The 13988-nt window shown below is 41.7% G+C and overlaps 1 protein-coding gene across 1 annotated transcript; it reads left to right on the top strand.

Moving 5' to 3' along the window:
* The first annotated feature begins 253 nt into the window (after positions 1-253).
* On the top strand, positions 254-2940 carry LOC116914889 (neutrophil antibiotic peptide NP-4). Its single transcript, XM_032919333.1, has 3 exons — positions 254-304; positions 1978-2159; positions 2670-2940. Exons 2-3 carry the CDS (start codon positions 1991-1993, stop codon positions 2780-2782), a joined length of 282 nt encoding a protein of 93 aa, XP_032775224.1. The 5' UTR covers positions 254-304; positions 1978-1990; the 3' UTR covers positions 2783-2940.
* Positions 2941-13988: the final 11048 nt, after the last annotated feature.

The following is a 13988-nucleotide window of genomic DNA, read 5'->3' as shown; positions in this document are numbered from 1 at the left end:
TATACAGCACAAGATCCTTGGAGTGAATAGTGATGGACAAATGGATGTTCTCTTGTGTTGGACTCGATAAATAAGTCGTTTTTGTAAGCCCTGCTTTGCTCCCAGCCTTTCCAAATTGCTTAACTGCCCTTGCACCACAGGTGTTTGAGATATCCAATAGAAATTAACCACAAAAAGTTAAGACATCACAAGTGACCCTTAAATAGGGGAAGTCTATCCAAGATGTTTCAGCTGCTCCTGTATCCCAAGGCCTGGAAAGAAGAGCGCTGTGTCTCTTGCTCTGCTCTCCCTGCATACGCCAAAGGTCTGTAAGTAATGAATGTAATTTTCAAAGTATGGATATGTCACTGAGGCCTAGGTACAAGGGACTCCCTAAAGGCAAGGGTGCTCTGGAGGATGCCATGTCATTAGACCCCATTCTAGTGTTCTTCTAGCTGGGTCTCTGGTATCAGAAAAAAACAGTAAGTACTGGTTAAGGGGAAACTCACAAAACTTCCCAAAACATAAATGTTGCCCTTGTCATTGAAGTAGAGATAATAATATAATCTTTAACATGTCTGTCTAGTGTAAGAAATATCTCATGTTATTGGTACGCTTTGGCTACTGCACCCATATTCTATATATTTTGGATATTAGTTTCTTTTCTTTTTTTTAAATATTTTATTTATTTATTATATATATGAATACACTGTAGCTGTCTTCAGACACACCAGAAGAGGGCATTAGATCTCATTACAGATGGTTGTGAGCCACCATGTGGTTGCTGGGATTTGAACTCAGGACCTTGGGAAGAGCAGTCAGTGCTCTTAACCACTGAGCCATCTCTCCTGCCCCCCCTTTTTTTAAACGTTTTTTTTAGATCTATTTATTTATTACATACACAGTGTTCTGCATATATATGACAGACAAGGGCACCAGATCTTACTATAGATGGCTGTGAGCCACCATGTGGTTGCTGGGAATTGAACTCAGGACCTCTGGAAGAGTAGTCGGTGCTCTTAACCACTGAGCCATCTCTCCAGCCCCTAGTTTCTTTTCAAATGTATCCTTTGCTAATATTTTATACCATGTTCTCACTTGCTACCTCACCATGATATTTATTTCCTTACCTGCGCAAAGGCTGAAAAGCCTAGTGCAACCCCACAATCCCCCTTGCCCACCTGCCTTGTTCCCAGATCCTTTGGTTTCAAGCAAGACATCACTTTACAGACCCAGTTCTGAATTTTCTTCCAGTAGTTTTATGCTTTTACTTCTTAGTTCCAGGTCTTTACTTTACTTGAAATAAGGCCAATGTGGTCAGCAAGCATTGACTCTCTACACCATCAGGATTCAGGTGTCACCTTCAGATAGCAGATAAAAATACATCTTTAAAGATTTAGAGGAATTGGTCCTGAGACTTAATGCATGAGACTGCTGTTTCTTTTCTTCTTTTTAACATTAAAATGTAAACACTCATTTAAGTATAAGTTCATAATCCAAAAGGTAACAGGAAACAATAGCAGGGTCCTCCTCAGCCTCACCAGCTTAAACCAAATACAGCCACCAAACACTGGACCATTTGTCATGAGGGAAGCTGTGAGATCAAAAGTATCAAGAAGTCCTCAAGGAGAAATCCCTTTCCTTATCAATGTAGACACTGTCTCCCTGCAGGATCTATCTCAGATTCTTCTCTTCACATACACCCGCATATGCACAGAAAGACACACACACACACACACACACACACACACAGACAAATACACACATACACATACACATACAGATCTACACACACAAACAGGCAAAAACCACACACAGAACCACACACAGACACACAAAACATCACACACTTGGACATACAGACACGTACACATGACAAACACACAGACTCACAAACAGGGACACATACACAAATACACACACACACACACACACACACACAGACACACACACACAGACACACACACACACCGACCTGATGTTTTTTTCACCCCTTAGGAGACCCACAGCCATGAGGATGCTCACTCTGCTCACCACCCTTCTCCTGCTGGCCCTCCACACCCAGGCAGAGTCTCCCCAAGGAAGAGCTAAGGCGGCTCCAGACCAGGACATGGTCATGGACGACCAGGATATTTCCATATCCTTTGGATGGTATAAAGGCACTGCTCTCCAAGATGCAGGTGAGAGACATAATCATACTCGAGACATGGGCTAGAGAGGAGGGGTAGAGGTAAGCTCTGAATTTGGGCCACTCATTCAACTTTATTACTTCTTTATTTTCCTCAGTGAACAGCAAGAGCCAAATAGATCAGTTTCTTGTTGCAAACATTTGTTTGTGAATATCATGGTTATAATACTTAGAAAGACTCAGTGACTACTTTTTTTTTCAAGATCTAAATGGCTACACTTACATTTTACTTTGTCTATTTTATTTTAAAAATTGGCATAGAGTTAGATATTTATGTAATGACAGGAGCACATAGAATGATAACAAAATTAAGACAAATGGGCATTAGTCTTTAGTTTTGTGATTATTTTTTGTATTTTTTCCTACTGATTGTAATTGCTTATGCTGCTGTCACTAATATTCAAGGCAGAGAGCCCACTTAACCCAGCACAAATATTGCCCAAGATTCTTCCTCCCTGCTGAGTCAGGCACTAAGTACTTCCTATGATATCTGCTTCCCCAGTTGTGAAGGCAGGTCAAGCCTGCTATTGCAGAATCGGAGCCTGTGTTTCTGGAGAACGGCTCATTGGGGCATGTGGTCTCAATGGCCGCATCTACCGTCTCTGTTGCCGCTGAGCAAGAAGAAGGAGGAGGAGGAAGAGGAGGAGGAGGAGGAGGAGGAGGAGGAGGAGAAGAAGCCATTTGTCATATGACTTAAGGGAGACTGTTACTTGTCCCATGTTATGTCCTTGAGTTTTCTCTTTCTTTATATCCAAATAAATTTCTTATAGCAAGTTCTCTCTGTGTGTGCTTGATTATTGTCTCCAAGCAAGACTCTGAGAACTGAGTACCAGAATGATAGAAAGAAATTCTTGGCCCGGGTCTATAAGAGTGTCAAGGTTATCACCCATTCTCCTGATGGATAATAAGAAAGCTCAATGCTGTTGCTGGCAGCCTGATCTCTCGTCTCATAAATCCACTGCATTTGCTACTCTCAAATCCATTGTCCATGTGTGACAGACAACATGGTTATCTTCATTTTTATATTGTCCCAACTACCTAACTGTTCAAAGAAATCAACCTCCTCATTCTGAATGTTAGGATTTGAACCAGCAGGCCAAGGTCCTGTATCTGCCAAGGAAGCCCTAACTTAGTGTCAGTTCTACAGACACAACTGTAAGCAGCATTAAGCAGGAAAGACACTAAATATGAAGTGTGAGGGCTTATATATCCTCAGCCTATTAGTGGCACTTTTAGAAGGGGCCCTATTGGAATAGGTGTGGCCTTGTTGGAGTAGGTTGGTCACTGCTGGTTTGGGCATTAAGAACCTTACCCTGCCTGCCTGGATGTCAATGTTCTTTTAGCAGCCTTTGATGAGGCTACAGAATTCTGAGTTCCCCCTCTAACATGCCTGCCTGGATGTTGCCCTATTCCTTCCTTGATAATAATGGACTGGATCTCTGAATCTGTAAACCAGCCCCAATTTAAATGTTGTCCTTATAAGATTTGCCTAGGTCATGGTGTCTGTTGACAACAGTAAAAGTATAAGTCAAGAATCAACACAGAAAATTGCACCCAGATCTACTCAACACCTGAAGTATGTGTATTTATCTGATGAAGCTGGATTTGTGGGCCTTACATTAAGCACACACACACACACACACACACACACACACACACACACACTCACACATACACAATACACACAAACGCATACACACACTCATACCATATACTCAGGTCTTCAGCTATACCTTAAGATATCTAGGTGTAGGTATCTTAAGATACCTTTCTCTATACTTCTCAATAGGTACTAAGTTATTGGAAAATGTGACTAATGTCCCTTCCATCACAAGATATCCTGTGATACACAGAGATACAGCAGAAGGGATCAGATCCCAGAGAACAGTATCCTCAGTTACTACAGCAGATACAGGTACCTGGATCATGAACCACACATCATGGACCACAGAGGGAACTGGAGACCATATACCTCAAGTTCTTAACAACCACCCACCAAATTTAAGGGGCATATAGGCAAATGTTTCCAAATTTATCCCTCACCCCCTTAGGTCACGTGAAGATTCTAGTTTAACTCTAGTAAAATAAAAGGAGATTCCCAAGCTTTCCAAACTGCAAAAGTGCTTTCAAGGGTTTGTGGTGGTTTTCTTGAACTCATATTCTCATTGATGCCCAGAAGATCCGTTCAGTCATAGACTCCAGCCTATTGTACAGGGTCTCTTTTGCTTTCCTTGGAGTGACTGCTTTGGAGCTAATGTCGTAATGTTTAGCATTCAGAAGACTGGAGCTCGATGCCCATCTTTCCTGCACTGAGTGTCTTCTGAAGACTCTCTGGGAAAAGAACATGTAGGGCAGCCATGACACCTGATGGCCAGTTCCAGGCCCTCTGTCCCCTTCTCTATGGAACATTCCTGGAACACTTAGATTCTTGGTCAGAGTCTCATGCAGAAAGACCTTTTAATATGGATGAACACTACAGCTTTTGAGAAAAACTTACAAACAGGCCTTGGTCTCAACAGCCCACATTTCAGTGTATGCTCCTTGGGGTCTACCCATCAAATTGAGGGATGGTGGGTGTAATGATGGGGTGAAAAAAGAAAGTCAGATCAGAGAAATATGATCCGCAGGACTGAGTGTGATCTTTGAGTTCCATCTCCCGTGATGCAGGAGCTGTCTCCTAAGAAGCAGAGAGATGCTTATCTAGTTTGTTTGTTAATGGTCACTTGAAGGTGGAACACAGAAAAATGAGATCTATGAATTAGGGTTCGATTTTAGTGTTTGCATATCTGTAAGGGGAAGGGAAGGACATAGAAATATGGACGGGTCACACAAAGTTCCCTCATTCTCCCTGTACACTTTGGTGTTTCTCTAATCTGCAATTTCTGTTTATACCACATGCTGCATCCATTTGATGTCTGACTATGGCTACTGCACGAGCAAAGAAAAAGTAAACAAGAAGCTTCCTTGATCCCCAGCTGCTTAAATAGTTATCAATAGTCACGTGGATTGCTCTTAGTGTAATCTATGGCTTTTATAATGCACCTAGAACATTCATAAATGTTCAGAATACAATTCACACTTCCATTAACATACATCCCTATACATTTATAGGAATGGCTACAGAGTTGGAAAATGATTTCACTCTGCTGGAACTCAAGCTGATGCCTTTGAGAGACACCTTCTGGAGTCTAGGCAAAAGAAGCTTCTGTCTTGAATCCATGTGACCCAGTATTTTCTGGCTCAAAACAAGTCTCATTGACCCATGCAAGGCTTGATGGCATATGCCTGTAACAGGATAGCATTTGCCATATCAGACAGAACTATTTACTGACACCCTGTCTCACAGGAGCAGACATGCACACCACAATGGCTGAGATCACTCCACTGATTTTCTTCAATGTGTCCTTCAAAGCTTTTTAAACATTAATTAATTAATTTACATCCCAAACATTTCACACACATGCTCTCCCACTCCAGGTTGTTTCTCCCAGAGTCCTTCACCTTCCCATTCTCCTCTGAGAGCACAGGCTACTTAAATGAGTATTCCCCAAACCCGGTGCATCAAGTCTTAGCTGAATTAGGAACATCGTCTTCCACTGAGTCCAGAAAAGGCAGCCATGGATGTAGGATTATGTCACTTTGCTGCAAGTTCCGTCCAGGGTAAGGCAAAGCTGATCATTGGTTGAGAAAGAAGGGTAGGCAGAGCAAATGTCTAGGAAGGAGGGAGGAGGCAGAGAATCGAGAGATCGAGATGGAGTCTATGGAGGAGAATGGTTTGGTTTTAGGTGAACTAGATCGATTTTATCTTGTCTAGGTAGGTGATTTATATCGGTACCACCTGGCAGTGAATATTTTGTGTGGAGGAATTGTGGATTGAGAATTTAACATGTAAATCTAATGCTAAAGTTGTAGTTTTGGGGCCTTTGATTCTACCAGGCTATAGAGGACTGTGTGGGAAAAAAGTGGCTGAGAGGCAGTCGGAGTTGCTGATCTTGTTCTGTTGTTGCTTAGAGTGAGAACGCACGAGGGCCTGCAGAACAAGATGTTTGTGTGTGTGTGTGTGTGTGTGTGTGTGTGTCTGTCTGTCTGCATGCCAGACCTGGCAACTACTGCCTTGGGTACTACCAAGGAGCCTAAAAGGGAGACAGCCAAGAGAGGGCGGCTTTTGGACTACATTGTAGAGTAGCAGCCAGAGTGAGTAGATCCAGCTCCTGGGAAGTGTTAGAAAATGTTCCTTTTTGATTTTTACCACAACACAAAGAGATTGAGCTGTATGTCTGCCACATATGTGCCCAGGGCCATGGCTCAGCCCTCGTTCACTCTTGGGTTGGTAGCTCAATCTCCGAGATCTCCCAGGGGCTAGATAGTTGACTCTCTTGGTCCTCCTGTTGGCTTCCCATCCCCTGCAGGGCTTTTAATCCTTCCCCAAACTCTTCCTTTTGGGTTCCTGACCTCCACCCAATGTTTGCCTGTGAATATCTGAATATGTTTCAGTCAGTTGCTCAATAGAACTGCTCAGAGCACAGTTATACTAGGCTCCTGTCTGCAAACAAAACAGAATGTGATTAATAGTTTTAGGGACTGCTGCTTACCCATTAGATGGGTTTCAAGTTGGGCTCATTATTGTTGGCCATGCCTTCAGTCTCTGCTCCATTTTTGACCCTGCATTTCTTTTAGACAGGACAAATTTTGGGTTGAAAGATTTGCTTGGCCATAGGAGGCAACCTCTTCAGATTCTGTGTCCCCTCTGTTAGGCATCTTGGCTAAGATGACCCCCAATGCCTCCTGGGAGCCTCACCCATCCCAGTTCTCTGGGACTTCTTAGAGATAGCCCCCAATCCCCTGCCTCTAGCATTTGCAGAGTTCCATTAATTCTCCTGACCTCTAGGCCTCTATCTTCTCTTCCCACACCTGATCCTGCCCCCAATCCTCCTCTTCCTTCCCTCTACTACCCAGTCCCCTCCATCCCTCTGCCTCTAATGGCTATTTTGTTTCCCTCAGTACTGCACATGTAGTACAAAAGCCAGGACCTCTGATCCTACAAATAAGCAACAACCTTGTAGGAGTTCAATTTTCTTTATCCCCACACCGACACTCAGCCTCCACCACTCACAGGAGATGTGGAGCAAGAAAGAGAAAGAAAAAAACCTTAACTGCCTATGAAGTTGTTCATTAAAAATATAGATTATGTTTTAGAACTTAAGGAGGGAATTATCCTGATTTTCAAAAATAACACTGAAAAAATACATATATTCCAGGCCTTCTAACTGTGAGGAAAAAAGTAGGAAGTACTTGCATGAACAATGGAAATAGATATTTGTCCATTTGTTGAATTAAGAGTCGAATGAGAGACGAGGAGAAAGGAAATATTTGTGAGCAATATCAAGGAAAGGAATTGTGGAGGTGGTGAGATGGCTGAGCAGGAGGCCAGACCTGAGGGCAGCTGCTGCTCCTACAGGGCTTCTGCTTCTCTCTTTAGGGTGTATCTGCAATTTCCCTCCTTTCTGTCTTACAGCCTCTCTTTAGAGTGTATTTGCAAATTCTCTCCTTTTTGTCTCACAGCCTCTCCTTAGGATATCTCTGTTAATTCCTTCCTTTGGGTTTAACTGCATCCCCTTAAAGTATATGTGCGAATTCTCTCTTCTGCTGTTTGCTCTGAATTCACAGGAACCTGACTTTTATGTACACTCTAGAAATAGGTAAAACAATAATTCTTATCATATAACAGCACCAATAACCTGTATGTAATATTTCTGAGTTTTCTTTCTTTCAATTTAAATCTGTAAAACCCAAGCCTGTGTTTTGTTAATGGCATTAGAAAAATTCCTACCATGTCCTGTGTATGAGACACAGTTACCTTTCTTACCCATCCACTGACACAGCTCAGGACTTCCAACCTCTAATGGAGGGTGTTCATGATCTTTAATATCTGACATATGCTATCACATGGGAATGCCCAAGAAGACAAGAGGAAATTTGTTGGAGTGGGTGGGCCTGTGACACCAAAGTGACACATGAAGAAGTACTTTGTAGTTCATTGCTATTTCTCCTTGTAGTAAAACTTGTAAAGGCATCATTATATATTCAACATGGGCTCCAAAGAATGGACGTTAGCATCCAGTGGCCTCTGATACCTTGCATCTTGCACAGGATCCATTTGTGCACCAGGGAAGGCTAGCCCTTTTCCTTCTTCACAGTGGTTAGAACTCCGCTGACTCACAGGAGGTGCTGGGTAAGATGGGTAAGTTTGAGAACCTGTTTTTTCTTATGACCTCCTGCACTGCATTGTGAACCCTAAGACAGTGGGGGTGATCACTTTTGCACTTGTTTTGCCTAACAAGCCTGGATGCAAAAACTCAAAAGAACTCCCAGCTACTCTTAACAATGAACTCTATTTCTTTTTTTTTTTTTTTCATTTTTTTTTTATTAACTTGAGTATTTCTTATGTACATTTGGCAAACATCCCCTTCCCTCCCCCCCCCCTTTCCCCCCCCCCCCCCCCCGCCCTCCCCCCGACAGTCTAGTTCACTGGGGGTGAACTCTATTTCTTAACAGTGATCTTACATGTGAGTTATTACATGTGATTACTGGCCAAACAATCTTTTCTTCAGATATTTCTAGAGAGTACACATTATTCATTGGTGGTCTTCCATCAAATCCCAGAGGTAGGAATTAGTAGAGGTACAGATGCATGAGAAGTTGTAGAGAGACCATCTGCCAACAGAGGTCTTTCAACCTTGATCTCCTATAAGGTTCTAAACAAGGAAACAAATAATCCCAATAAATGACAGGAAGTAGCAGTCCAGAACACAGAAGTTAAGGCTGAATGTGGGGTAGTGGTAAAGTCCAATAGATTTGGCCACAGCCCTGTTGCCTAACCTTTAGTGTCTCTGAGTAATGCAATTAACCTCTTCAAAGTTCCACTACAAACCCACAACCCATTGGTCAACAAAGTGGCTACTTTATTGGGTTATTGTGAAAACCTCTGATAGGAGGAGAAAAAAGATTTTAGCAATTAGTCAGGTAAGCTAATATAATACGCTGTACAGGTTATCTACCTGGAGAATGCTACCTGGCTTATCACATGTTTCAAAATGTCATTGTTTCTATGAAGTTACGACCCAAAGCTGCCCTGACTCTGCAATAAATGAAAATTTAGTAATATTTCTTTTCCTAAGAAGTGGTTACTTTCAATAGCATTTAAATATTTTCTCCAATAGCCAATGCTTATATTTGTTAAACTAATGGGGAATGTTTTTCTGAGTTTCCAATACCTCAAAAATTTAATGGCATTAATATCCTTATTAAAGAGACATTGCCCAAAGATGCAGTATTCCAAATTTTGTTCAAAGATGCCATGTACAAGGATAAATGAGCAAGGACAGCAGAGAAGACAAGACAACCTTGTGCTCTCGGCCACTGCTGCTGAGTGCTGATGACCACTCCACTTAAGCTTCTCTTTCACCTCCAATAAATTGCTTGCACTATGCTTCCTGTGTGTTTGCATTCTTTTGATGTTCTCTATAAGGCTCAGTCAAGACTATGTATATATAGTCTCAGTACCTTCAAGGAAACATCTGCAGATGAACAAATAATCTAGATTTTACTTGCAAAATACAGGCTCCAACGACTAACAATTTAAAAATGCCCCTGGGTTGAGACACAAATTTAAAGAAAGTTCAGAATGCTCTTGATCCTACCACATGCCTCTCCTGACTTTTTACTCTTCCTTCATGTAGACTTGGCTCACTCTATAAGACATTGCCTTTATGTTAAGAAAAGGAACCACTTTGGGCTTCAGGTTTATATGGTTCTAAAATCTCACTTCTAAGAGAGCTACCTGTATCCTTTAAAGGTGTAGAAGTTTTAATGAACCTGGCCTGTATTATGCCTCTGGCTTCTAAGCTGTGGTTTATTTATGGCTTTATGGAGACAACTTTTAGTAATATTAGAGAATTTTAGTCATAGAATGGATAGGATGAAAAGCAGGACATCACACATTATGATGTGCACGTTATCTGTAGTGTCTGCATTTGTATAGGACAAAATATACTTTCTATACAGGAAACCTCTTCATATACAGAAAGTGGGCCTGTCTAGTGAGTCCAGTGCTCTCTACAAGGTACTCTCAAGTGAGTTCCCTTATAGCTTTGGAGAGCTTAATGCAGCTTGGAGGAGATAATGAAGATAAAATAAAACGTCCATAGTTTTCCTTGCACCCCGATTCTCCAGTAATGCTACAGGGTGCTAAGTGTCAGACTCTAAATCATCACACACTCCTTAAGGGAAAACCATGTATGGATGAAAGGACAGCAGTGCTGGTGACCTTGTAGATTGCAGCTTCCAGTAGCACAGATGGTGTGGGTTCCCAGCAGACATTCTTGTGGGCAATCAATAGGAACGGAACCATGCTGGGAGAATTGAAGGCCCCCCTCACACTTTGGGGAAGGAAGGATGATAGAAACATCTTCCTTGGTAGTTTATAGTAACCATGGTATATGCCAGCTCTAGTGATTGAGCTAGTAGATTAAGTCTAACTCTAGCCAGTGTAATCCTTTTACCCTCAAATATTACAGAATACTCACTATGCAAACATGATACGCAGATACCAAATCCCCACAAGATTTTAAATAAGTCACTTGCAGATTTCCATTAATTCTCCTGACCTCTAGGCCTCTATCTTCTCTTCCCACACCTGATCCTGCCCCCGATCCTCCTCTTCCTTCCCTCTACTACCCAGTCCCCTCCATCCCTCTGCCTCTAATGGCTATTTTGTTTCCCTTTCGTAGTGTGATTCAGGTATTCTAGTTTGGGTCTTCCTTTCTTATTTAACTACTTTGGGTCTGTGGTTTTTGGAATTTAATGCACATTAACATTCTGGAACCATTATCAGGACTTGAAGGATTTATTCTGGCATTTTTTTTTCTAATACTATCTCACTTGCCTGGACTTGCCAGTTCTTAGGCCTAGTTTCCTTACCTGCCAATTTGAAGTTTTTTGTGGAATCACCCTAGCCTTCTCATGCAGCGACCTCGCTCCTCTCCTCTCAGTCTGTCTCTGTCTCTGTCTCTGTCTCTGTCTCTGTCTCTCTGTCTCTCTCTCTCTCTCTCTCACACACACACTCAGAGACACACAAGCACACACACATATACACATATACACAGTGAATAATTTTTAATGGTTGCTTTGATCAGAAAAACAAATCTACTAAAAACTGTGATTCCTAAGACTGACACTTAATAGAGATAAAACATTAACATACTAATCTTATAAAAGCTGCTATCTTGTCATAAACAAGTTATATAAATAAGGATATAAACAAATATTGTTATTGAGAGACTGCTGGATTGTGAGTTGAGTTTATTGCTCCCAAGGAAGGAGGCAATGGAATTCACCAAGGAGAACAAAGAGAGAGGGAAGGGGAAAGAGAAAGAGAGAAAGGCTGCATCCAGAGAGAGAGAGAAAGAGAGAGAGAGAGAGAGAGAGAGAGAGAGAGAGAGAGAGAGAAAGAGAGAGAGAGAGAGTAGGAGGAGGAGGAGAGAGGAGGGAACAGGAATAAAAGGGAAGAGACTCTGGGGAAAGGGCAGCCCTACAGACTCAGTGTCAACCTGTACCTCAATAAGAATCAATGATTTGCTCCAATGTTCAAGAGCTCTGAAAGCAACCAGAGATTAAGACAATACTAGGAATTCCAGGAATGCAAGCGACCCAGATGGTCACACTTGAAGAAACACCAAGAAAAAACACTGTGGTCTTTGATAATTAAAGGGCCCTCCCCTTTTAGCTGGGCCTCAGTTCTAAATTCAAACATGGGTAATCAGGACAGGTACAGCTTGAAATGAAAGTTCAGGTAATTACAATTTAAATTGAATCTAGGGACTTTCAATGTTGTCTGAGTCCATAACAGTGGGCCCTAGGATTTTTTTTAACATGGTTTTGAAATAATAAGATTCTTATCCTTGAATCCAAGTGTCTTCATAAAGACATACCAAATGTTAGTTGAAAACAAGCTAATTCCTGTACAGATACATCTAGTCAGGACAATTTCCATGAAAGGGGTCTTTTATTGAGAGGGGAATGAAATGAGGAAGAGAAAGATGGGTCACAGTCTTTGTCTTTTATCTGAGATTAATGTAAGTGATCCAGGTAATGATACATCCCTGTCCTTGAGAGTGCACGAGAAGTCTGAATCCTTTATTATTGAAGTAAAGCTGATTATCAGGCATTGTGAGTCATTATTTGCACATATGATCATCATTTAGTAAATGGACCAGGAAATGGTTTCTAGAGTTCTGTTGAATTCTACCCTGGTCTATGGCATAAAACAAGGACATGAACAATTGACTCATCCAAGACTCTGGGATTCAGAGAGTTAGGAGAAGACAAAGTATTGAAACTGAGTCCTGACTTGTGGCTCAGGACTGTGCATGCGATAGAAGCACAAAAGCCAATGTCCAGTAGGCCATGACCTCTGATCCTACCAATAAGCAACAAGCTTGGAGGACTCCAATTTTCTTTATTTCCCACACCGACACTTAGCCTCTCCCACTCACAGGAGACATGGAGCAAGAAGGAGAAAGAAAAAGCCTTAAGTGACCATGAGTTGTGCATTAAAATATAAAATATGTCTTAGACATTAGGGAGGGAATAGTCCTGATTTTCAAAAATAACACTGAAAAATATACATGTACTCAAGGCATTCTAATTATGAAGAAATAAGTAAGAAATACTTGCAGGAACAATGGAAATAGATGTTTGTCTATTTGTTGAATTAATAATCGAATGATAGGCAAGGAGAAAGGAAATATTTGTGAGCAATATCATGGAAAGAAATTGTGGAGGTGGTGAGATGGCTGAGCAGGAGGGACCAGGGCACCTGAGGGCTTCTGGCTGTTTGGGGTGCTGCTGCTCCCTCTCAGGGTATCTGCAAATTTCCTTTTGGCCTCTGTTTAGGGTGTATCTGTAAATTCTCTCCTTTTTGTCTCACAGCCTGTTCTTAGGGTATCTCTGTTAATTCCTTCCTTTGGGTTTAGCTACATCCCCTAAAAGTACATCTGCAAATTCTCTCTTCTGGTGTTTGCTGTGAATTCAGTGGAAACTGACTTTTATGTACTCTCTAGAATTAGGTAAAATAATTCTTGCCATACAACAGCACCCTATTGTCCTGTGAAAGTTGAGCAAGGAAGATTCTACCTTAAGAAATGCGGATGGAACCTAACTCAAAGGTGTTTTTAGAGATATTTTGTTATTTCCCATTACTTGCTTGGGCAATTCATGGGAGAGAGGTTGGGACAGGCTTTCTCTGTGTAGCCAAGACTGAACCCCCAGTGAACTCACATTCATAGACAGGGAGGCAAGGGGAGGATCAAGGTGCAGCCCCATTTCTACAGATTAAGGGGAGGGGGGGCCAGACTTGGGATTTCCTTGAAACCTGGAAGGGAATTCTTCTGTTTGTAAAAAGAGATTTCAATTTGATGGGTTTGGATGGGTAACTCAAAGGTGTTTTTTCTGAGATGTTTTGTCTCCTGCCCTTTTTGTTGTGGTGGTTGTTTCTATTTGGTGGTTTTGGTTTATAGCTTCTTTGAGAGTGGGAGTCGGGGTTGGGGGCTTCATGGTGTTGGAGTAGTGAAGACAGTTTGGAGAAGATGTGAACAGGGAAACAGTGATCAGAATATATTGTATGAAAAAGAATATTTTGAATAAAACTAGAAAAAAAGGAAGAAATGTTTGTGTGCATATACACAGTGAGTGAGAGAAGAAAGGAGCACTGAAGGCCATGGCCCCATCTTGGGGTTCAGCACTGTGTGAGAATGCAGTCAGA

The sequence above is a fragment of the Rattus rattus genome, chromosome 13 (genome assembly GCF_011064425.1).
Source record: "Rattus rattus isolate New Zealand chromosome 13, Rrattus_CSIRO_v1, whole genome shotgun sequence".
Lineage (NCBI taxonomy): Eukaryota > Metazoa > Chordata > Mammalia > Rodentia > Muridae > Rattus > Rattus rattus.
Note: the sequence above shows the minus strand (reverse complement) of the source record. Positions and strands in the feature narration are given on the sequence as shown.

Coding starts and splice junctions, on each gene's coding strand:
- LOC116914889 (XM_032919333.1), top strand. CDS start 1,991: ATGAGGATGCTCACTCTGCTCACCACCCTTCTCCTGCTGGCCCTCCAC. Junction 2,160..2,669: donor CACTGCTCTCCAAGATGCAG/GTGAGAGACATA, acceptor CTGCTTCCCCAG/TTGTGAAGGCAGGTCAAGCC.